General features: G+C 33.4%; 2 protein-coding genes across 3 annotated transcripts; both read left to right on the top strand.

The window, feature by feature from the left end:
- Window positions 1-11,979: 11,979 nt before the first annotated feature.
- On the top strand, window positions 11,980-15,171 carry LOC140812330 (ABC transporter G family member 14-like). Its single transcript, XM_073170569.1, has 5 exons — window positions 11,980-12,430; window positions 12,695-13,487; window positions 13,833-14,009; window positions 14,091-14,278; window positions 14,367-15,171. Exons 1-5 carry the CDS (start codon window positions 12,266-12,268, stop codon window positions 15,009-15,011), a joined length of 1,968 nt encoding a protein of 655 aa, XP_073026670.1. The 5' UTR covers window positions 11,980-12,265; the 3' UTR covers window positions 15,012-15,171.
- Window positions 15,172-18,177: 3,006 nt separating this feature from the next.
- LOC140811959 (ABC transporter E family member 2-like) lies at window positions 18,178-23,293 on the top strand. 2 transcript variants are annotated; one of them, XM_073170096.1, is made up of 12 exons: window positions 18,178-18,328; window positions 18,413-18,545; window positions 19,501-19,586; window positions 19,674-19,771; window positions 19,850-19,967; window positions 20,041-20,130; window positions 20,699-21,003; window positions 21,097-21,292; window positions 21,383-21,568; window positions 21,650-21,919; window positions 22,400-22,645; window positions 22,754-23,293. In XM_073170096.1, exons 2-12 carry the CDS (start codon window positions 18,440-18,442, stop codon window positions 22,871-22,873), a joined length of 1,821 nt encoding a protein of 606 aa, XP_073026197.1. In that variant the 5' UTR covers window positions 18,178-18,328; window positions 18,413-18,439; the 3' UTR covers window positions 22,874-23,293. The 2 variants fall into 2 exon arrangements, with proteins under 2 accessions (XP_073026197.1, XP_073026198.1); XM_073170097.1 differs by lacking the exon at window positions 18,178-18,328 and having other exon boundaries at window positions 18,337-18,545.
- Window positions 23,294-26,805: the final 3,512 nt, after the last annotated feature.

Below are 26,805 nucleotides of genomic sequence, written 5' to 3'. Positions count from 1 at the left end.
ACAACCAGTAGTAATATAACACGAAGATACTACGTCGGTGAACTGAAGAAATACCTAATATAAGGTCGAACAAATAATTTATTTTTTGCCTTTTACTTAAATAAAAATACATTAAATCAAGATCCTATCGAATTGCCAGTAGTTTTTTTATTATATATCGGGCTTCAAATGGAATACAATTAAAGCAAGCACCACACTCGAAGGTTTTATTGACTACAAATTTTGATCATATAGTGCTTGCATGCATGTCATTCTCCTCCACTAATAGATATGAAATCATCCAATTTGTTATTATATGTAGGCATGAAATATCAGCATATATCACTTAATCTAAGGCGTGCATATATTTTTATATATATATATACATATATATATATATATATATATATTTATATATATATATATATATATATATATATATATATATATATATATATATATATATATATAAGAAGAAGGAAAGAAAGAAAAAGAAAGAACTAGTACAATTATTAAGTGATGCTGATATTTCATGCCTACATTATATACATATATATAAAGAAGAAGGAAAGAAAGAAAAAGAAAGAACTAGTACAATTATCAAGTGATGCTGATATTTCATGCCTACATATGATACCAAATTGGATTATATATATATATATATATATATATATATATATATATATATATATATATATATATAAGACAAAAGCTATTTTTGTAAAAAATCCCGGGTTTAATTTTTTTTCGATTAGCTTTAATAAAATTATTTGGTTATTCCATGTCATATAAAAATAATAATTTACAATCGTTACTCATTTTTAGATTATTTTCGAGTTTCATCTATACGGTTAGTTGATTGTATGACGATTTGTTTTGGTAGGTAGTTGTAGGACTTCAGTCGGGATGTCCAGTGTATATATACTGTATTTCAAATTTACATATTTAATGAATATAAATTCATTAAAAATAATAACAATAATAATTTTACAATCGACTAGCTAGGGACATGGTAGGCTTAATCGGCATGGAAAATGAATCAAATGCTACATATATGTAATCGCTTTACGGAAAAATCTATAATGCGGTTGTTTTTTTTTTAATGGTGTCTAATCATCTATGATTGAATTCTACCAAGAATTGATTGTAGTGACATCCAAAGATTGTTCAAAATCTCCACACAATAAAATCATAATAAAATGAGGCATTGAATTGACACATATTGACATATAAGTGCACATGCACTTTCATATGAGATCCTACCATCGTTAGATATAGTATGAGGTTGATGTCATGACGATAGGTTGTGAGACGAATCTTCTAATTAGATTAAGCATTTTGTAATTTGGCCGTATACACATGCAGGCGATGAGTGAGTATATTTGCGCCAATATTATTAGTGTTTGAAATCTTTGTCCGAAAATTTTACGTACGAAGTCTACGACTTAGCCATCTCTTTCTATGTTTCTTTCAATTGTTTAAAGAGAATATGCTAAATGTTCGAACAACTAACATCTTTAAAGCTTAATCAAAACATTAATTAATCTTATTTAGTACTTTTTTTTTATCAACAAGACCATTACATTGATAAAGATTAAGTTAAGTACTTAAATCTTCTCTAGTGGCCTCAATACAACCTAATGAATTAAATGAAGACACGAGGATAAACCTAATGGCTTGTACGTGAATGGGATTTACCTAATTTATTGTACATAAGCTATATCATGAAAATTAGTTGCTATGGTGATTGATTATTATATAAAATAATTATGTTCAATAGTTACTAGGGTGAACTTATTTGAACAAGCAGTATAATTGTCACGTCTCGAGCCCGGGTCCGCGTCTGCGTGACTGCACAATAGGCTCCTATAGCAACTACTTCGTCATCGCTTTACGAAAATGATTAACTCAAGTTGTTATAGAAGTCCATTGTAATCTATTATAAACTCATTTTAATCTTTAATTTTTAAGATGTGGGACAAGGGTACAATCACTCTTCTTTCAGAACGCAACGTCCTCGTCGCGGCCTGACTCGTCGATCCACCAGTGCCGAGAATCTAGAGGTGACTCCTACAGATTCAAGTAGTGACTCCCGTCATGTAGCACTTTGCCCTGTAGGTTCAAGAGGTGGCTTTCATCCACGTAGCACTTTGCCTTGCATAGCACTTATTTCTCGGTGTTTCATGCCGGTAACCGTCTCTGATACCATTCTGTCACGTCCCGAGCCCGAGCCCGAGCCCGAGCCACGCCTGCGTGACTACAAAATGGGCCTCTGTAGCAACTACTTCATATTCGTCTCAACTTTACGAAAATTATTAACTCAAATTACTATAGAACTTCATTGTAAGCCATTATAAACTCATTTTAAAATCTTTAATTTTTAAGATATATGTGGGATAAAGGTATCACAATAATACTCATATATCTATCGATAAAATCGACAAATTGTTGATGAACTTAAAATCACAAGGACTAAATGAACCAACCTTGATAGTGTGCTTAAAGTTGCAAAAGGTACAAACTTTGAGGACTTTTCAAGATTTATAGTAACAGCCGATATTTGTTAAGGACTTTGTGTTATCCCACACACAAGATAGCATAATTAATCGTATTCGGAAAACCTAATACCAAATGGTGACGAGGCTTAATAAGAAATAAGAATGCACTAATTCTTGATATTTTTAAAACATGTGATCTCTTAAATCAAATGCATACTTCATCTTACTTCTAGAAATGAACAATCATTAGGCCTCGAAACCCACTATTACAAAAAAAGTGAATTAATTAAAGAATCGACTCAAAAAAACAACTTGATCTCACGTTAATCTACGTATATAGCTTAGTGACTCAACCAAATAACTCTACGAAAGAGTGAGAAAAGGAGAATAAAACAAAATTTACCAATTATTTGTGCATGAACCAAACATAATAATCCACGTTTTTCTTAATTCCATCCCCCTAAAATTTTAGGGTCACTCCTATTTTTCAAATCTTAAACATTTTATGACCTAATTAATCTTATCTCTTACTAAAGTAGGTGCATTAAGGTAGTTGTGACACGAACAGTTAGGACAAAAATAATACACACAAAATCGAAAGGGGCATTTAGGAGAATAATAAAGGAAATGTACAAAAAAAGTTGGTGGAAGATCTCGATTTATTAAAAATTCAAAGATAATGAATGCGTAGGGACATCGCATCCCACAATCCACTATGCTTAAGCATGATTCGTACGAGTATCATGTTCACAAGCATTTGTGTATATATAATATTATTTATATATATATATATATATATATATATATATATATATATCTTAAAAAAATTAAAAAAGAATCATTTTTTTTTTCAAAATTTTATTATTCCCACTAGGAATTAGGTTCTTGCCATGTGTCGGCTTCTCAACTCGATTCTATCGTATCACAAATGACCAATCCTTCCATTTGTGCAAAGTATCTCCTATTGTTTCCTTCAAGTATCATGTTTGGCTTCTCATGGTATTAAAACTATTATTGCCTTGTTCATGATAAAACTAAATAATTTAAATAATAAACATATAAAGTTTAAATATATTTTTAAATGGGAGGAAGACCACCAAGCTTTTTTCACCTTAAATATTATTATTGCATGCACATATATATTTTAAGAGCTGATTTTATCTTGTCCTAGATGAGATCTTACCTCTAGATTTACTGCTGCTCTCCGACATTTAATTTGTTTTCTGAGTTTGCGACTGAAATTCGAAATATCGACCTCGCGTTAACCTACACATGTTTTACCATGATGCTACACCCGTAGGGACGAACGAGCACCTAAACTTGTTCGATGTGCTCGGTGGTAGAGCTAAATGGTTGATAAAAGGAATCATGTTTGTTTGAAAAATCAGCCCAAACAAAATTCAGTGGGGGACAATCATGTGTAAAGACATTGGTGATGGTATTGGAAAGAAAAAGATAAATAGATAAGAACACAGTAAATGAATAAAAGTGGAGGAGCCATAGAATGAAAGTTTCCCTTTCCTTGAAAGTGATTGCCTCGACTGGGAAGCCTGCATTATGGAGATATATAATCAAGAGCAGATCTAAGGTCGTGAACTACTAGTGTTGAAAGTAGGGGTGTCAATTCGGGTGGGTTGAGTGTGTTGGGTCGGGTTGAGCAATAGTACTATTCAAAAATTGCTCAACTCGAACCCAACCCGAAAACTCTCGATCCGAACCTGAACCCGAATCAACCCATCAATACTAATAATCCGATTTTGAATTTTTTTAAAGAAAATTAAATAAAATTCAAATAATAATAATAATATTCTAATTTAAACACATAATAACAAAATCTCCCTCATATATATGATTTAAATTTGAAAGTCTAATTTTAAAAAATTAAAGTATATTTACTAAATCAAATAAACAATTATTTAAAAAATAAAAAATTTTCAAAATAAATATTAAATTATGAAAATTTATTATATAAATATTTTTTCAGATATAAAATATATAAAAAAAATGTAGGTAATATTTATTAATTTTATATATTTTTTAAAAAATTAAATTTTTGGGTCAACCCGAACCCAACCCAACCTGATCATTTTTTTCGGGTCAACTATCGGGTCCAACCCGATCTGACCCCAACCTGAAACCCCAAACCCAGACCTTATTTTTTTGGGTTGAATCGTGTCGGGTTGGTGGGTCGTGTCGATTTTGACACCCCTAGTTGAAAGTATAACGAGTAGGTCTCTTGTGAGACAGTCATACAGATCTTTATTCGTGCGACAGTTTAATCATGTCCATATTTAGCATAAAAAATAATATTTTTGGCATAACAAGTAATATTTTTTCATGAGTGACCCAAATAAAAGATCTGTCTAACAAAATTGACCCATTAAATCGTCTCACAAGAGTTTATGTGATGTAGAATTTGGCTTCCACGGTCACAAAGGAGACTTAGGATAAAACATAAACAATCTATCTACCTATAAAAATGTGAATCATGAGCTTTGTTTTCCAATTATGAAACGATAAAAATGACATCCTCATCAATACAAATCCAAAAACTTAATAAAAATATATATGTAAAATTCTAACAAGTAATAATGAATTATCACTACATTATACATTAATGCTACATTTGGTTGGAGGATAAAATTATGAAATGATTAAGAGATAAATGATAAAAAGAATTATTGAAGTAGATAATGATAAAATAATATTATGTTTGGTATGATAGTTAAGAACGAGATAATTAAGAATATTTTGATGAATTGACAAAATTGTCTATACACTTCGGTGTCGGTGGCCAGCCAGGGATCGGCTGGCAGTCGGCCGACGGCGGCGGTTGTCGACAGCAGCGGTGATGGTCGGTGGCGGAAAATGTTGGTGAGTTTGGATATAGGAAAAGGGTAAATTGGAAAAATATGATAGATTAAGAGTTGGATAAATAATCCTAGGGGGTGAGGAGTGATTATTTTATCTTAGTTAATATAACCTAATCATTTATAGGAGAAATTGACTTGGTTAAATAAAAATCATACCAAACATGGGATTATGTGGGTTAAAAAATCATATACCCACCTAATCCATCCAACTAATTTATATCACTTCAAGAATAAAATATAATTCTTAGATTAATTTTCTCAAATAATCTATCTTTATACTATATTTAAATATTTTATCATTTTATTTCCTATCTACATGTTTTTTTTATGATTTTAATGTAATTTTATAATTATATTTTTATTGTAATTTCTAGTTAAGTAATAAATTATAGTATCACAAGAATATATATGAAAAAAATTAAATATATATGCAAGAGTAGAATAACATGATAAATATAGAATAATATGATAATATGAAATTTAATATGTTTTATGGTTTTTTTAACAAAAAATTAAAAGTAAAGAGTTTAATAAATAATTTAGGAGGATTTATATCAACAATTATGAATGTTAATATATTAATAATCTCATAAAATATGAATCTCTTAGAAGAATTCATAGAGTTTAGCTATGATAAGAAATTTGTATATTTTAATAAAAAAATTTATATATCAGACAAATTTATAAATTCAATAAAAAAAATTGTAGTATTTGAAATGCATACTAAGATTATTTATGTTAAAACCCAAAATTTTACTATACAAGGAGACAAAGTACCAAGTTGATTTTAGTTTTGTATTGAATATAAATTATGTCATAGAGGAGATACAAAGAGACAAAGTACCAAGTTGATTTTAGTTTTGCATTGAAGATAAATTATATCATGGAGGAGAATAAATTACATGGAATCTTTGGCATAGATGGGGAAGGCCTAAAACTACATTGGTTATTATTTGTCATAAACCATGCAACCTTTGACATGGAGGGGTAATGCCTAAAGTCACATTAGTTATTACATGCCATACACCATGCAACCTTTGCCATGGAGGGAGAAGATCTAAAGTCACATTGGTGCCTATAAATAATGGAAAAGAATGAGTGAAATCACACCAAACAACATCAAAAGTTCTCTCCGAAAGTTACAATTTTCGAGTACCAAAAATTCTGCTCAATTTCAGAAATTTTTGCTCATTGTTTTACACGTCCAAATCCGATCTCCACCGTTCATAATACACCTACGCGTGTTTTGAGTAACATATCCAAAATTCAGATCGATCCAACTGTGCAATTAGGCGTAAACATTTTTGCAAAGTGACTGATTTTTCGTTGTCAACTCCAACTTGTTCATTCCAAGATTTTGGAACAATCTTTCAAGTAAGTGAGCTTTTGCTAAACTATTACGTACATTTGAATTTCATAAGTGTACTACTCGATATACATATCCACCTACTTGTTCTTCGTATGTATGTCCACAATTGCTTAAAAATACGTTATGTATGTTTCTTGAAATTCGAACGGCATGATATATTCGTTCTTATTTGTTATGAAAACCTTTGGACAATTTGTTATTTAATATTATTTATAATATTTGGAAGTATGTTTGAAATATTTGAAATGCACTGTAATGATTCGAATTAGAAATGACAAGGAAATTTCGATATTTGACATGTTTTGACCCTGATGCGGTGGGATATGATAACCGTTCATTTGGCATCGCCCCTTAGAGGAGTAACATATAGGGGACTGATCAGTAAACCATGAAAATGAGATGATTTTCAGTGCTATGTTTGTATTTTGTTCGTATTCGACTCAACATGCTTATTATTGAAATGATGATAATGTATTCGTATAATTATAACCTTAATATTTGTTGTGCACTGTAACGACCCATTACAGGCCTAGTGGACTGCCCATACGGCCCACTGCCTCGATCGACCCAAGGCTATCCCGATCTTGGGCTCCCTCTATGGGGCCTTTTCCCTCACGGGCTTTCCATAGGCATCGTACGGGTTACTCATAGGATCTCCCCTTCCCTACCAAGCGGTTTCTTTCGCCTCCCCAGGACTCGATCCCATGACTTATAGGATAAGTACATAGATATCAAGAGTCCTGGTACCAATTTTCATAAATTGATACTTTTTTTTAATTCTCAACCTCGAGGAGCGCGAAATGGTCTGTCGATATGGAAATACTTTCTAGCCCGCACAAGCCGGCTAGCCTTGCTTTTTAGTTGATGGGAAAAACCCGGGCGAGCTGACCGGTTAAGCAGAAACCGTTGACTTCCATGAGGAACCCACCTCCCATCAGACAGATAAGGAAGAGACAGGTACGAGTCCAGCTAAATCAGGATCGCAACTTTGAACTGCAAGCCAAGCTTGCCTCTTCGTTGGAAAGTGAATGCCCTTCTCTTGAAGCTATCATCAAAGTCTGATTCCAGCTATTAATAAGAAATTCCGCTTTCTTTGGAACTCGATTTCGAACCTTTTTCCTGTGAAAAAAATCCATCAATTCGCGCGATGAATCATCATTTCTGAAGCAAAAAGGCAGGAGCGAGGTCTCATGGGTAGCTCAATTGGTATCAGGACTCTTGATATCTATGTACTTATCCTATAGGTCATGGGATCGAGTCCTAGAGAGGCGAAAGAAACCGCTTGGTAGGGAGGGGGAGATCCTATGAATAACCCGTACGATGCCTATGGAAAACCCGTGAAGGAAAAGGCCTCATAGAGGGAGCCCAAGATCGGGATAGCCTTGGGCTGATCTGGGCAGTGGGCCATATGGGCGGTCCACTGGGCTTGTAATGGGTCGTTACTTGCATGATCGTCCCCCAATTACCGAGTATTTTCCCAAATACTCACCCTTTACATCCTCTTCCCAGATCAGAACGAGGAATAAATCGAAGATAAAGAACAAGAATATTTTGGCGATGGTGATGAAGCTAATCCAATTCAAGACCGATATTATCATTCTGTCTTTTAGTTATATTATCGTGATTTACGCTTCCGCATTTCGTTTTAATCGTATTGTAAAAAGGATTATTGATTTATGTATTAAATTGGTTTATAGTTATTTGATGTACTACGTGGCTAGTTGATACACGATTTTAAATTGTTAAACAACGTCGATGACGCGTCTCAGTTTCGGGGCGTCACAGTTTAATATTTATATATTAAGGATCTAAAAGTAAATCCGATCTTAGTTCTCAAAAACAGAGGAACCAAAATCAGAACTAAAATATTTTTTTGGTTTCAATTCCAAAATCAGCTTTTATAATATATAAATTTTAAGACATAATTGTTAAACAATTAGCTTCACTGTCGCACATGTTGTATAGCAATTTTATTTGATATTTAAAATAGATCATAGTAACATTTTTAAAAAAAAATTATATATCAGACAAATTTATAAATTCAATATACAAAATTTGATAATATGAGATCTTTTGATTTATAATTTTCAATTATATATATGTTTTTTTTAATTATTTATGAAATTTTAAGAAAATAAAAAATCAATAATAAGAAAATAAAAAAAGTTCACATTCCAACAACTGACAGAAATATTGTAAATAATTTGACTATGCTACAACTCTGAAACTTAAAAATCATATGATTTTAAATGTTTAATATTACGGTATTTTGATATTAAAAAAAAAAGATTATCGAAAACAAATAGTTTTAAATATCCAATGTACATATGCAAATAAGAACTAAGCACAAACAAATATATAACAAAATATATAAAAATGATTCATATATAAAGGATTGATGAAAAATATAAATTATATATATATTTTAATAATTATTCATTAACTAATTTATTAAAAATTACCTGATTGTAAAAAAATATATATTCACATCTGTTTTTTCTTTCAAACGAGATAACAACTATCAATATGAAAATTTATAATGCAATACATATATAATTTTTATTTTTATTTTAAAATATAGTAAAAATTCAAAAAATATATGAAATTTTTTTAAAAAAAATTATCTATAACAAAAATATATGTTATAGGCATGATTATTTTATTAAATTGTATAACTTAAAAATTACATGCATTCGATCGTCAAAATCAATCATCAATCAAAACTTCAAATATGTAATGCATGGAAAGGTATATTAATGAGCAATAAAAAGACACATTAATTATTTTCTACTGTAAAAACAATATATGACATAATCTTTATATACATATGATATTTAATATCTTTATTTAATTATTTTGAAATCAAATTAATTAATGAAACAAAAAAAATTGCATTTTGTATGAAAGTTTATTTTTTTAATTATATTTCAAATTCTAATGGTGAAAATTATACTAATAGTTTAAAATTTGTATTTAATAATTATTGTATTAGTTTATTTGATAGTTAACATAAAATCTTATATAAATTTGTATTTTATTACATATGTTTATTTATTTATTATTATAAAATTGTTATTTAACTAGAAATTAATAGTCATCAATGTTAGTCTACAAAAGATAGATTCTGATATAAAATTTATTCGTGATATATAATTCTAAAAACAAAAGTAAAAAAATTATGTGTTATATATTATTTAAATTGAATATTAAGGGTAATATTTTACTATCAATATTAGTTTTGATACTGTTTTGATGAGTTAGTCACGATGATTTAAATTGATAATTATTTGTTCATTATGTGTTTGTTTCACTTATGTAAATTATGATTTTATATATTATGTTATTATAATTTATTATATTATATAAAATCAACCGCTTGAAATTTAATTTAAGAAACAATTTTAAAAATAAGTTATATAAGTTCTTAATTAATTTATTAAACTAATATGACAAGAGATTAAACTCATATAAATAACAAAATGATTCAAATTATTTTTTTAGAAAATTAATTTTTAAAATTTTTAATTATATAGTTGGTATTTGCATAAACCAGACATGTTTCATGCTAGTTTATAAAATTAGAGCTGTCATATTATTTTTAATTCTTTCAAGCAATTTTTTTTTTTAAAAAAAAAAGTTTAAAAACTAACACCAACTTTATATCCTTTGGTGTTCTCTAGAATTATTTTCATTTTCATGAAACATAAATAAAAAAATACTTTCATTCCACTTTCAAATTCCCGTACATAACCATTATTATAATTCAGCTTTTCATCATCTCCACCGAAAACAAATCTATCATTATATCATATCTTAAAATAGTATTAAAAAACTAATCAACCTAACCAATTCCGAAAATAAATTTTAAGAAGTAAATGTATATAACCAAACTTACTCACTTTTTCAGTAAAAGTAATTTAAAGATGGTTCAGCTAGCTTTGGCAAGAATTTTGGATCAGGAATCCATATCTGCAATCTGTCAAACTAGTCTACAAGTAGAACAAAGCAAGGGGGAACATGAACAAGACATGGATTGCTACTGCAGAGTTTTCTTAACCAAGTCGACAGGCGACGCCGCGGCGGTACTCCTGATGAAGAGAAGAGCATGCTCATTTAAATAGTCTAAACAAAAAAAAACAAATCTTTAAATTTTATAAAGGTATGTTGTTCAAATATGTGAGACAACACAACTCGATTTCTATTAACTGTGTTTGTGTTGCTCTTACTCTCGCTCTACATGCGCGCGTCGCCTGCGAATGGGTGACGGTATCTGTGTTATGCACATCCAGTGTCAAGTATACAATTTGAAAGACTAGATAATACTGAGAGACAAGGTAAAGTGGCTCCACCATGTCCCCATTCCTTTAATCAACCTTAGTGCTCCGTAAATTTTTTCTATGGACAAGATTTGTAATCCATTGATGGGTTCATCCTGTAATCATCTCTCTTTCTAATCCACTGGCCGAAAATGTGATAATGGGAAAGATGAAAAAGGAATAAAAGATCGAGGAGATAATTCATTAAGAAGAAAAACTCTGTGGAGAATCTAACCTCAACTCCACCTTTCCAGTGAATGCTATACTAAACAGAGAAAAGTGTCACAAGTTATCAGTCATCATATATGGTTGTATCTGATTCTCGACGATTAGATCGTCATAAATTTTCAAATGATAAATGATGTTTAGTATTCAGGCATAGCTTCGGGGGATATGACGTGCCGGCGGACAAGAACTGAAATGCATATAAAGTAAGAATCCATTTTCAGAACCATATATAAATCAAACTAATCAGTAGCTAATATGGGTAAAAAGTGAAAGGAGGAAATCACTATAGTTGTCCACTATGAAGAAAACAAGACTTGGATGCTTTATGTTCAAATGAGAACCTAATTAACACCTCAGAAATGCTTCAAAAACACAAGCGTTTGATTTTTATCAATGTTTCCTTTGATATTGCCATATTTGGTTCTTCTTCTGTACTCCAACTTCCTCCATAATCATTAGATAAGTGAGGTTAATATACATCAACTTGTTCTTCGCAGGCAAAAAGCACTGTGGGGCTCCATAAAATAATATTGTTCAGTGGCATGGTTCTCACTTCCCACTTACAATTTTATAACCACTTGCATGAAGATGTAAAACAGTTTTGCTCGTAGGAAAGAGAATACCATAAAAAATATTGGAAAATAATAAAGCATCAGATGTCAGAAAGAGAGATAGGATGCTTATATATTAATATATGCTAAAACTAAAAGGAAGAGACTGCTATAAATCAATTAACTAACATAAACTAGAGTGGAGCTTTCTTTATGACAGAGATGGGATCCCACCAGAAATGTTAGGCCTACATGAAGAACTTTAATGTATGAGATTCTTGCGTCTGTCTCCGCGGTTATATATTTGTGAATCGATCCTTTCACTGGGAACCAAAACTAAAAGCTGCTGTTAAACGTCTGCCTCCTTTCCATCCTATACCAATAGACACCACGAATTTTTCCACCTCTACCACCGCGACAGAAAACAGTTTGAGCATCAGTAGATTTAACCATGCCCCTGTGTTCCGTAGCACCAAAACCAGAAAATGATGGCACTGAACTGGAGAAAGGCCTGCCAAAGAAGCTGGAGACCTGCGACACGGCATATCTGGCTTACCCAGCTCAGAACAATTCACAATCCTTTCTACAGCGGACATTATTTCCCATAAGTTTAAAGGTCTCCCCCACCCCTGCACACTTGTCTTTTCACACTGATAATCACATGCATGCATTAAAACAGACTCCAGCAAGCCACCAGCCTGCTTGCATTTTTACAAAATGTTAAAGGCAGTTGACAGGATAGATTTGCACAAAAAGTATGTATGTTACTACTAACAGCTAATGGTTTACTAGATGAAGATAAAAAATACTACAACCTTTTTTCACTTAGGAAGATATTAGCGACATGTTACACCTGCTGAATATTCCTCTTGTGTTTCAGTTCAAAGAGATTGTCTACAAAGTTAACTATGAGAGACAAGGAACTTGTTGTGGAGGAACCTCTAACCCTAAAGAAAAAGTAATACTAAATGGGATCACAGGCATGATTTCACCTGGGGAGATACTAGCGATGCTAGGTCCATCAGGCAGTGGAAAAACCACACTTCTTACAGCCCTTGGAGGTCGTCTCTCTGGAAACTTGTCAGGCAAGATCACTTACAATGGTCAGCCTTTTTCAGGCTCCATCCGACGTCGAACAGGATTTGTTGCACAGGATGATATTCTATACCCAAATCTTAGTGTGTTTGAAACTCTTTTATTTACTGCCCTATTACGGCTACCGAAAAGTCTGACCAGAGAAGCAAAAGTACAACATGTGGAGCATGTCATAACAGAACTGGGGTTAACTAGGTGCCGTAATAGCATGATAGGAGGGCCCCTTTTTAGAGGAATATCAGGAGGGGAGAAAAAAAGGGTGAGCATAGGTCAAGAAATGCTCATCAATCCAAGCTTACTATTACTAGATGAGCCCACCTCAGGCTTAGATTCCACTACAGCTCAACGAATTCTGAACACAGTCAAAGGACTTGCTACTGGTGGTCGAACTGTTATAACCACCATTCATCAGCCCTCTAGCCGACTCTACCATATGTTCGATAAGGTAGTCTTGCTCTCTGAAGGCTGCCCAATTTACTACGGTCCTGCATCAACTGCCTTGCAGTACTTCTCTTCAATTGGGTTTCCGACATCCATAGTTGTCAATCCGGCTGATCTATTGCTTGATCTTGCTAATGGTAATTAGAAAATCATGCTTTCCACAACAAGTACTTAGCACAAGCACATAGTTTATGGTCAAGGACCTTGCTCCATTTATTCACCTTTCCTGCTCAAGTAGCATAAAGAGTCAAATTACTCTACACAAAGGTTGGTTCTCGAAAATATTAAATGGGATTTAACAAAACAAGACCCACCCGCAGCTCGTTGATTTCAATCGAGTATTACATCTTACAGACTGTACTAATCTATCTAACACATTCATTAACACTGCCAGCAAGAAATAATTATAATCATGAATCTAGATACTTGTCTATTTTAGAAAATGGAAATGAGAAGAAAGTCCTAATTTTTCACATTTCCAGGGATTGGACCAGATTTCCAACACTCTACCAATCACAGTGACAACAGTCAGCAAGATCCAGCATCTGTAAGAGAATTTCTCATCTCTGCTTATGATAAGAACATTTCTACCAGGCTGAAAACTGAGTTGTGTAGTTCAGATATAATTATCTACAACTACAACGAAGAAAACTCCACGAGTAACCACTCTTCTCCCTCAAAATCAGAGAACTTGTACATTTTCACAAACTTTTAAGGTTCATAGTTTTCGAATGATGTAGGAGATGATTTGAAATTCGAAAAATGGTGCACAACATGGTGGCATCAATTTCATGTCCTGCTATTACGAGGATTACGGGAGAGAAGATTTGAAGCCTTCAACAGGCTCAGAACCTTTCAAGTTGTAAGTGTGGCGATACTTGGAGGTCTTCTATGGTGGCAAACCCCACCGTCTCACATTGACGACCGTGTAAGCCTTTTCCACACATCCATGTTTATATTATTACGTAATTATGATGTATTCTCAAGTTTGGTAATTAAGAATTACTTCCTTGCAGATAGCCATGTTGTCCTTTTTCTCTGTATTTTGGGGCTTCTACCCCCTTTATAATGCTGTTTTCACTTTTCCCCAAGAAAGGAACATGCTAAAGAAGGAAAGGTCATCTGGAATGTACCGCCTCTCCTCCTACTATCTAGCCAGAACAGTCGGAGATCTTCCACTCGAGCTTGCACTGCCAACCATATTTACCTTAATCTTTTATTGGATGGGTGGCCTTAAACCTGACCCTGCCACCTTTATCTTCTCCCTTCTAATTGTTCTTTTAAGCGTCCTTGTTTCCCAAAGTCTTGGATTGGCATTTGGCGCCATACTCATGGACGTAAAACAAGCTGCAACTTTAGCCTCAGTTACAACTTTGGTTTTCCTTATTGCCGGAGGATACTATGTCAGACAAATCCCCCCTTTCATGGTCTGGCTAAAATATCTGAGCTACAGCTACTACTGTTATAAGCTACTTCTTGGGATTCAGTATGATGAGAATGATTACTATGAGTGTGCAAATGGGGTCTACTGCCGAGTCGCAGATCACCCTGCCATCAAATCTGTTGGTTTGAGCCATATGTGGATGGGCATTTCCATCATGGTGCTGATGTTAGTGGGATACAGATTTGTTGCATACCTAGCTTTGCATCGATTGCGATGATGGAAGCTCACCCGTTCACCAGCATAAGAAGTTCTGTTTCTTCAACTGAGGAGTGCTTTTAGTTTAGGCAAATTCCAGATGGCCAGGTTTTGATTACAGAGCTCTAAAACTTCCATGTAGCAACCTTCTGGCTGTGGTTTATATAAATCTTTGGAAAAATTGTGTATTTATCAGTTTATTTTTCCCACCAATTCATATTGTTCTTGATTTAGATATGCATGCTAACTAGAAAACGAGTACCTACAGCCACTATGGTTGATGAAGATGAGACAAACGGCAAACAATACAAATGCAAAACTAAAATTCCCTTGAGCACATCCATCAAAAGCCAATAATGATAGATTTAAAGTCAAAAGAAGATTATCTCCAATACATTAGATATTGGGAGGCGATATTCGCCACCAAGCACTCCATAGACAATGAAGGTAAGTGTCAAGTATATATTTTTTTGCATGCTTCCGAAAAGTTATTTAAATGCGATCTAGAGTGGACGATGGACGTTGCCCACGTCCTTATTTTAAAAAATTTTAATTATGAAATGACACATTATATTTTATTCTGAAATATTTGATTTAAATATAGTATCGTAAAGTGTATTGGTCGCAGTTCAATTTTTTTAAAAATAAACCTTTAGATCAAATGTCAAGTAGATACATCACTACGTACACAATTCAAGAATTTTGCGTACCAAAATTTATAGGGGTGTCAATTCGGGTGGGTTGGGTTGGGTTGAGCAATAGTACTATTCAAAAATTGCTCAACCCGAACCCAATCCGAACCCGAGTCAACTCGAAAACTCTCAACCCGAACATGAACCCGAATCAACCCATCAACCCGTATAACTTGATTTTGAATTTTTTAAAGAAAATTAAATAAAAATAAAAAAAATAATGATAATATTTTAATTTAAACACACAATAACAAATTTTTCCTCATATATATAATTTAAATTTGAAAGTCTAATCGTAAAAAAATAAAATATATTTACTAAATCAAATAAACAATTATTTAAAGATTAAAAAATATTCAAAATAAATATTAAATTATGAAAATTTATGATATAAATATACAATAAATATTTTTTTAGACATAAAATATATAAAAAAATGTAGGTAATATTTATTAATTATATATTTTTAAAAAAATTAACTTTTCGGGTCAACCCGAACCCAACCCAACTCGATCATATTTTCCGAGTCAGCTATCGGGTCCAACCCGATCTGACCCGAACTCGAAAACCCCAAATCCAAATCTTATTTTTTCGAGTTGAACCGTGTCGGGTTGGTGGGTATTGTCGGATTTTGACACCCCTAAAAATTTAAGATATTTAAAGATTTTTGCCAATGCATAATTTTGAAATCGTATAAGGTTTTAAAATCATTCATTTTATCTATCAATGTGTTATTATCATTATTATTTTTCCAGATATGATTATTTTTTATTAATAATAAAAAAACAAATATATTTACTTTTACAAAATGGGACCTGGGTATATACTGTAGATCATGCAACGTGTGTTGAAATCCTCTCTTTCTTGCAACTTTAATGGAAAGAGGATCATTAATGGGATCATATGAAAGCATTGGTGACACTCGTTCCTCAATCGATCATAACCTCGCAGATCCGAACGCAGTCGACATCATCGACATCGACATCGACATCGACATCGACATAGACCCCAGCATCAGCGTCAGCATCATTTGCGTTCATCTTCGGATAAATCTCAGACTTATATTTTATGCGTGAAAATAAAATAAGAGAGAAATCTATTGAATACAAAGTAATTTACAATATCGATTTTTCTGTGATATTTAAAATGCAATAATATTATACTCGATAAAAAAAGATAAATATCAAATGATAAAGTATTACAAGAGGTATATGCAAAAAAAAAAAAAAAACAAAATCAGTTTAAACATCTCTAACCCTGTACCAAAAACACCATTTTAGTGTCATAAGGGGAATTCCTCAGCGCCAAGAGCTCCTATTTATTTTTTTAATTTTAATTTTTTTTATTTATTATAAATATTTGTATTAAAGATTATAAATATTATTTAAATAATTTAAATAATTTAAAACATTTAATTAATGGTTTGATGTAATTATTTATAATAATATAATAGTAAAACACAAATGAAAATTTGTAAAAATACAATATAACAATTGAAAATGATAATTTTAACACAAATATAAATATAAAATATAATGATTAATATATGTAAAATAAAAAAAATATCCTGATAATATTTTTTTATGTAAGATTTGAAATAAATTAGTTGGAGTCGGATGTTGAATTTGGTGCAGAAATTCAATTATTTTAGTGCAAAACTTGCGTTATAATAGAACTAAAGAATGAAGATGATATTTGCAAATTTGACGATCATAGAGTGCTGGTAATAAATAGTTGTCACATAAAAATGAAAAAAGAAACAAGAAGAAATTCGAAGACAATATTGACATGCTTAAAATAGTGATACACGACATGATAATTTAAATTATTACTATTATGGTAAAATTATTGGGATTTATCCCAAATTATTTACACTGTTTTTGTGTGCAAAGTTTGTTAGTTTTTTGGTGTTGATTAATTTATATGGTCAAATTTTAGGGATTAAATATAAATAAGAACTAGGAAAATAAATTATAGACTACAATAAATTTTTTTATTGAAAAATCATTGAAATGTAATATTTGAGTTATTGCAAGATTTAAAATATTAGAATTATATGTTGTTGGCAACTATGACGTTTGCTAAAACAATAAACACTTACTTTTTCAATATTTTTTAAAAGCTTTTTTGATAATTAATTATAATAATAATTGAAGGAGGCTTTTTTTGGTATTTTTCAAAATTTTATAATTTTTCACAATAATGTTTTTGAATTTTTATTTTGAAGAAATAATATTTTGCTTTCTGAGATGATAATTTCATGAATATTCTATCTATTATCATCATATAATATGAGTAAAATCTATTGTGATATAATCTCACAGATTTATATGTGTGAGATAGTTCGAACATATTTAAATAATAATTTTGATATAAAATTTAATATTTTCATGAGTTTGATCGAGTTAAAAATTCATTTCATAAAATTAACTCGCGAGACGGTTCACATTGTTTTATTATATTACAGAAGGACATCCTTCGCAAGCAATTGCGACATCCTGTTAAGGCAGCGAAAGCGTGTTTTAACATTACCAGGTAATGCGATTTAATCGACAACGTTCCCTGGAACCCTAACCCGATTCTCTACGTGTGCCACCAGAATATTAGCACATCCCCTCTTTCCTTCTCTGCGGAGTCTTCTTTTATTGTACGCAATTCCTTTTTTTGGCTTTAATTGTTTGGCTTTTGAAGTTTTTTATTTCATTTTTTTTTGTTTTGTTAATTTGGGCAGTGATCAGTCGAATATATATAGAGAGGGATGGCAGATCAGAAACTGACGCGTATCGCTATAGTGAGCTCCGACAAGTGCAAGCCGAAAAAGTGTCGCCAGGAGTGTAAAAAGAGTTGCCCTGTGGTCAAAACCGGTAATTTCTCCTTTTTTGAGGTTGATTTTTGTGCATGGTTGATGGTGTGGTTATTGTGGAATGTTGCTCGAAAGTGTATTTTCTGGGTTTTGTTCAATTTTGTATTTGGATAGATATCTTGATCACTTTTTCTTGTTTTATCGTATGTTAATGTCTTTTGATTCACTGGATAAAAGCTAAATACTTTAGCTTAAAATTTTCGGTTGGGAAAGCACAGGTCTAGTTTAGAGTTTGTGGACAATGTTTATCATTTTTTTCTCCAAGTTTTGATTTTTTTCCCCCAAATCCATAACCATATGTGAGAAGATTTATGCTTCCTTGTAATTGGGGATTGGACATGAAACCTTTACTGGCTTTGGCTCCCTTATTCTCAATCTGAGTGTACCCCAATCATGCGTCCATAATTTGATTTGAATTCATCATTGCAAATAATCATTGGTTTCAATAAACAACGACGGGGGACATAATTATTGCCCAGAGTCAGCTGTCACGTGATATAAATTCCATCATTTCATGTATGCTGGCTGCATTTGACTCATAGAAATAATTGTTGTGAAGAAGACCTTTCGTATGTGGATTTATTATCCCCTCCCTGTGTATTTCTTCGTCTATTTATACGTTATTTATTTATTTATCTAAGCAAATATTGATGTTTGCAATAAAAACCCGATTATTATGTCTTCAGAACTGCATTTGCCTGCCCTACATTTTCTCAATTATGAAAAATGGTTACAATGCCTGGGATGCTTGTTTCTGCTCACGGAGCATTAAGATTAGGCTATGTAGTTCTCAAAAGAGAAAAAAACGTTTCAGAATTTATGTGATTAACTCTTATTTTCAGCAATACAGCTTCCGAGATGTTAAACTACTACACCAATAGCTTCTCTAATGGATTGTTTTTTATTTTTTTGCATGGATGTCATGTCTGTGTTTCTGATATTTTATATAATTGCAGGCAAACTATGCATTGAAGTGACTCCTGCAGCGAAGATTGCTTTCATCTCTGAGGAGTTGTGTATTGGGTGCGGTATATGTGTGAAGGTCTGTCCAATGAAAGGACCGTTTTTTTTGCCTTAATGTTCAATTTACAAGCTCCCCAACTCTCAAAATGTTTGACTTGTTATGTAGAAATGTCCATTTGAAGCCATCCAAATTATCAATCTGCCAAAAGACCTCGATAAGGATACCACACACCGATATGGTCCCAACACCTTTAAATTGCATAGGTTTGACCTGATTGTAGTTACCCTCTGTATATGGCTTTTGGTTATTACTTGCTAACCTTCTAAAAATATTTTACTCAGATTACCTGTTCCAAGACCTGGACAAGTTCTTGGCTTGGTTGGAACTAATGGCATTGGAAAATCAACTGCTCTGAAAGTTTTGGCTGGCAAATTGAAGCCTAACTTGGGACGCTTTAATGTAAGCTTTTCAACTTATTTTAATTTTTCCATTGGAGGTTAATCTGTTTCTCAACATTTTTCATGTCCTGCAGAACCCTCCTGATTGGCAGGAAATTTTGACATATTTTCGAGGATCTGAGCTGCAAAACTATTTTACGCGTATCCTTGAAGATAATTTGAAGGTGATTTCTGATTTAAAAAAATTGCTGTCGAGATAAGAGATGCCATGTTTATATTTTATTTGGGAAATTCTTCAGAAATTGGCTACTTCTCTTTTGAAGATAAGAGATGCCATGTTTGTATTTTATTTGGGAAATTCTGCAGAAATTGGCTACTTCTCTTTTGAAGTTTGTTTCCGGAGTGATCTTGATGCTGCTTTAGTCACTGCATTGTTCAAAACTTTTGAAACAATATCTGCTTTTGTTGAATTCATGAAAATATCTCTTGGCCTGTGATAGTCTTATAGGAGTATAGCCTACATAACTACCTTGATAGTTTGTGATGACGCATTTATTTCTTAAGATCATTGTATGTTTTAGTTTCTTTTGATTGCCTAATAGATAAAAAATGGCTAGCTAATATATCAGTTAGTAGTTGTATTTCATTTCCTACGGAAAATAATGACAAGACCTGTTTTAGTGGATCTTGTTTAAGTTCAGTTTTTATTGTAATTGACTTGTCAGTTTAAATCTCATTTCTTTCTTCCAAGTTGTGACACCTTTCTTACTATTCATGGATTCATTTTTTCAGGCGATCATCAAGCCACAGTATGTGGACCACATCCCGAAAGCTGTTCAAGGCAATGTTGGGCAAGTTCTTGCTCAGAAAGATGAGAGAGAAGTAAAAGAAGAACTTTGTGTTGATCTTGAGCTGACTCAAGTCTTGGACCGCAATGTGGGCGATTTATCTGGTGGAGAGCTCCAGAGATTTGCTATAGCTGTTGTTGCTATACAGAATGCGGAGATTTATATGTTTGATGAGCCCTCGAGCTATCTTGATGTGAAGCAGAGGCTCAAAGCTGCTCAAGTTGTCAGATCTTTGCTCCGACCCAATAGGTTTCATGACATTTCTATTTGTACTCTTGTTTAGTAATCAGAGTTCAGCCTTCTCTGTTACGAGACCTCACATTAAAATATTTTACTTCTCAGCTATGTTATTGTTGTGGAGCATGATCTTAGTGTACTTGATTATTTATCGGACTTCATCTGCTGCCTTTATGGGAGGCCTGGTGTATATGGTGTGGTAACACTCCCGTTCTCCGTCAGAGAGGGAATCAATATATTTCTGGCTGGATTTGTCCCAACAGAGAATCTAAGATTTCGGGATGAATCTCTTACTTTTAGGGTAACTTGTATGATTCATCTGAATATATAGCTCGTAACAGGAATTGTGGTGTTGTGTGTGATGGCATTAGTACATTTCTTTTCCTCTCAGGTTGCAGAGACTCCACAGGAAAGTGCCGAGGAAATCGAGACATATGCGAGGTATAAGTATCCAACCATGACCAAGACTCAGGGTAATTTTCAACTTAAGGTAGTGGAAGGGGAGTTCACTGATTCTCAAATCATTGTCATGCTTGGTGAAAACGGGACAGGGAAGACAACTTTCATAAGGATGCTGGTAAATTTATTTATTGGTCTCTATAGCATGTGCGATGATATAGTCATTTTTTGCTACAATTTATTTCCTTATGAATCGCAGGCCGGTCTATTGAAACCTGACTTGGTAGAAGGCTCGGATGTAGAGATTCCAGAATTCAACGTTTCTTACAAGCCACAGAAGATCAGTCCGAAATTCCAATCTACTGTTAGAATTCTGTTGCATCAAAAAATACGTGATTCTTATATGCATCCGCAGTTCGTATCAGATGTGATGAAGCCTCTCCTAATCGAGCAACTAATGGATCAAGAAGTCGTGAATCTTTCTGGTGGAGAGTTGCAAAGAGTTGCTTTAACCCTCTGCCTTGGAAAGGTTAATTTTTAATTTTTTACCTGCATGTACTTTATTTATAAATATTTTATGAGCAAGTTGTCTTTTCATAATAAGATAGTAGGAGAGATCATATGAATATCTGCCGGAAATCCATTATGTCGCATTGGTCCTCGCTATATTTTGTATGGTCTTTTCCTTGGTCTTTCAATTTCGATAAATGTCAGAAAATGCTTAGATTATGTTGTATCGAGTATATACGACATTTCTACTTTTGTGTTTCATAGCGTGCTCGTTTATGTGCTTTAACCGAATCATCACCACCATGACCTTTAGGGCCTGACTAGTTTGCCCTCCCTCAACCTGAAAATTTTGAAATTTTCTGTCAGTATTCTTAAAAGTTCAAATTTGGGCTCTCATATATGATTGAGTCGCCCCACTCCCCGGAATTCCTGCATCCACGCTGACGACCTTTATCATCTGTTTTATGATATATGATTTGCCATTTTGGGTTTGCTGCAGCCGGCAGACATATATTTGATAGATGAACCAAGTGCGTATCTGGACTCTGAGCAGCGTATTGTTGCTTCAAAAGTCATTAAGAGATTTATACTTCATGCAAAGAAGACCGCATTTGTTGTCGAGCACGACTTCATAATGGCAACATACCTTGCAGACAGGGTTATTGTGTACGAGGGAAAGCCATCTATAGATTGTATTGCCAATTCGCCTCAATCTTTACTGACAGGAATGAACCTATTCTTATCTGTAAGCCCACTAAACTTTACTACTAAGACGGCCTCCACAAATTTTGTTCTTCAATTTGTACATCCAAACGTAACTACCGATGACAATCTGTCTTACTAATTTATGCAGCATCTGGACATTACCTTTAGACGGGATCCAACGAATTATCGTCCAAGAATCAACAAACTGGAGTCGACCAAGGACCGGGAGCAGAAGTCTGCTGGATCATATTATTATTTGGACGACTAATTCCAATATAATAACCTTTCTTGAAAAATGGTCTTTGGTTACCATTTTTACCTTTTGGGTGATATTAACTAGTGCTCCAGGTCCATCTTAAGGTGCCGAATCTTAGCGACGAAAAAAGGGTTTCAACATCTGGTGGCTAAAAAGTGACTGAATATAATCGAAGCAAAAGCGCTTTTTAGAGGTAAAATTGATTACTGCCGCATACGAGAATTTATATATTGGTTTGCTGTTATTGATTTCCAGTTTTGGCCATTTTAATCGTCTTATTGTAAGTTAGGATTTACTTTTTCTTTCTTTTTTGGTAATTTAAATCTGCGAGTCGACCATTGTAGTGCACCTTGCATTGTTTTTTTGACGTGGAATTTGTAGTTTCATTGGATTACAAGAGAGTTGGGTTAAGGACTGAGGTCGATTTATATACATTTTTGTGGGGATTGTTTCGGTTGGCAAACTCAAATCATGCAGACTAAATTGGATATTCGTTCTAAATCACATTTTTCAAAAATATTTTCATAAAATTAATCCGGTCTCCTATATTTTATAACTTATTATTATTATCGTACGTGTTTTTTATACTTAAGATGATATGAGCAAAAACGGATCTTATTTTCAGAACGAGTTAATTTTTGCCTGAATTTTTAATAAAATACCATAACTATCGAAAAATGATAATCTGGTGTCAGATAAATAGTTCCCAATAAAATTCACTTAAAGACAGTTTCCAATTTTAATTTTTTTAAAAATAAACAGTTTCAAAATGCTCCACTTCTGTGTTATATATATGTATATCAATCTGGATCGCTTAATGTGTCCCAATATTAACTTCTCAATAGTTGTATTGTAATCTATGATAATCGAACATCAATTGTTAGACCGATCGATTATTGATTTACAAAAGCTATAGCTTGTGGTAACAATACAACTTCTTCGAATTCGGATGTAGATGTTTGGCTAAATGGTTAATATTTTTTTTATTTTAGTAGGATAGTCGACAAAGTCTTAGAAAGAACAACCGGCTAAGCTCGCTCCTTCCAATGGCTCTTCGGGACATTCTCCTTTCTAGATCTTTTACGACTCACTATGTTAAAGGAGAGCTTCTAGAATTATTTAATAAAAGCAATGTCACGTCACATTATATACATATGTCGTTTTCTAGTACTCTTACTAGAGAGATCTTAGGATTAAGGTTTTAAATCGTATAACAACTCGGTTATAATGTGTCGACCGCTCTCTCAACATAGTAATTATTAAACGCCCAATATTTATTATATTTTTTTATAAATCATGACAAAATCAGTTTAAATGACAGTATTTTTTATGATATCATATATTATTATCCCTTGTTTTTAGTAATATAACTGTTAGTAGTGAAGCCCAAGTCTCCTATCTTGCTGGTCTGGATAGAAGCCCAAGTCCATATTTTGCTGGCTTCATCTTTGGGCCCAAGGGGTGTACTGTGTACGTTTCTTAAGCCCATTTATAACTCTGATATATTACCTGGGCTCTTGGGTTGGGGGAGTATCAATCCGAACACTCTCGATTCTTCTGGTTTCCTCTTTTTCGGTTGTGCGCCTTCTTTCCCAAAAGATACTCTCTTCTCCTCTGTACTCCTAGGGTTTGATCGGCTCTCCGGTTGATCATCTTGATCATCAGGCAGTAGCGTTATTGCTTTCTTGTCTGCGCTTCCTTGTGAGAAGCAGGTTGTGAGACCGTGTTTACTAGGGTTCATGTGCGTTGGTGTCTGAGGCATCTTGTGACAGAGAGTACCGAGATATCTGAGATCGGTAGTGCATTGGCTTGAGTCTGAGCTCGTTGTGAACGTAGATCGGCGTTTTTTCTGGTTGAACCACGTATATGGTTGTTTCTTCCCTTTTCTTCTTTATTGTTAGTTTACGGTTTCAGGCTTGTATGTATTGCGAAATCCTAACAGTGGTATCAGAGCCAGGTTCGGTTTCTTGGTTCGGTTTCTTGACTTCCGTTGAGAACTAGGATTTCGGTACCTTACTGGTTGATATTCTCGTTTCAGAGTTCTTTACCGGTTGACTGTTCTTGTTTCAGTTCTTGTCCCGAGAATTGTTCGGTTCTGTGAGTCTTACTCTGTACAGTGTCTTGTTCTCTTTAATTTTGGCTTTGTTTTTTGGTGTTTGCGAGGCACTGCCATGGCATCAAGAGTTGAGACACTCCCATTTGATGGAAAAGGGGACTTCGGTTCCTGGAAAAAGAAAATGAAGGCCCTACTGTCCTATAACAAGGTGCTGATTGCTCTAGAAGTTGATGAGAACAGGTGGTCCGATGCTCAGAAAGCAAAGAAGACTGAGATCAATGAGATTGCTTACAATCTTATTGTTCTCAGCCTTTCCGATGCCATCCTGAGACAGGTAGATGGCTGTGATGACCCCATAGCCATCTGGGGTAAACTCGATTCCCTCTATACCACGTTATCTGCTTCTCATCTCATATATTTAAAGGGTTCTCTGTTTTCTTATAAAATGGACAGTTCTAAGTCTCTTGATGATAATCTTGATGAATTTTTGAAATTGACTTTGCTCTTTAAAGGGACTCAGCAAGAACTTGATGATTCTAGCCTTGCTATGATTCTGTTAAATTCTTTGCCTGGAAAATATCATGTTGTTAAAGACTCCTTGCAATACACTGGGGTAGTTCCCAAGCTTGAATTAGTAGTGAATGGGCTTAGGGCTAGAGAACATGAACTTAAGACTCAGAAAAGGAACAGGGAACAATCTGTTTGTTAAAACCAATAAGGTAGAAACTATTTCTAATGACAAACCCGAAAAGGATAAGAAGAATAAGAAGAAAGAAACTAGAAATTGTCACTTCTGTGGTAAAAAGGGTCATCTGAAAAAACAATGCTATAAGTTTCTTTCTACTCAAAAAGGAAAAGATATGGAAACTAAAGGGTCTAATGTTGCTTGTATATCAGGAAGTCATTCTGATGTGTATGAGGTTCTGAATGTTTCTGATATTCCTATTAGTGACCGCTGGATTCTTGACTCTGGCTGTTCTTTTCACATGTCTCCTAATCTTTCTTGCTTTGAGAACTTGAATGAATCGTGTAATGAAACGGTGTTCATGGGAAATAACAATTCCTGTAAAGTTAAAGGAATTGGTGATGTAGTTCTCTGTCTTGATAATAATAAGAAGATTAGGCTGACTAATGTGAGATATATTCCCTGTTTGAAACGTAATCTGATCTCCCTTGGTACTCTAGATGATATAGGTTGCTGTTATAAAGCTGAAAAATCCTTTTTGAATGTTTATAAGGGTGACAAGTTAATCTTGTATGGTTCAAAAGTCTCTGGCCTGTATATATTGAATGGTTCTCATGTAAATACCTGTGCAAATACTGTTGTTAGTACTAATCCTGCAGATACACAAAGATGGCATCTTCGGTTAGGACACATGAGCAACAAGGGGCTTCAAGTACTCCACAACAGTGGAGTACTAGGTAAAGATTCTTTTTCAGAAGTTCCCTTTTGTGAAACCTGTGTGCTAGGTAAACAACATAGGTTTAAATTCATTAAGGGTACTCATTTATCTAAGTCCAAACTGGAATATGTGCATGCTGATTTGTGGGGCCCTGAAAAGAGTCCCTCACATGGTAATAACAAGTATTTCTTGTGTATTGTGGATGATTTTACTCGTTATGTTTGGACTTTCCTTTTAAAAACTAAGGATGAGGCTCTTGAAAAATTTAAAAGCTGGAAAACCTTAGAGGAAAATCAAACTGACTGTAAAGTCAAGATTTTGAGAACTGATAATGGCTTAGAGTTTTGTAACAATGAGTTTGACTTGTTTTGTTCTGAAAATGGTATTTTGAAACATAGGACTGTTCGGAACACACCACAACAAAATGGTGTGGCTGAAAGAATGAATAGAACTCTACTAGAAAAGGTCAGGTGCTTGTTGTTCAC

Source organism: Primulina eburnea, chromosome 14 (genome assembly GCF_022965805.1).
Source record: "Primulina eburnea isolate SZY01 chromosome 14, ASM2296580v1, whole genome shotgun sequence".
NCBI lineage: Eukaryota > Viridiplantae > Streptophyta > Magnoliopsida > Lamiales > Gesneriaceae > Primulina > Primulina eburnea.
This window is presented reverse-complemented; position numbering and strand designations above follow the sequence as displayed.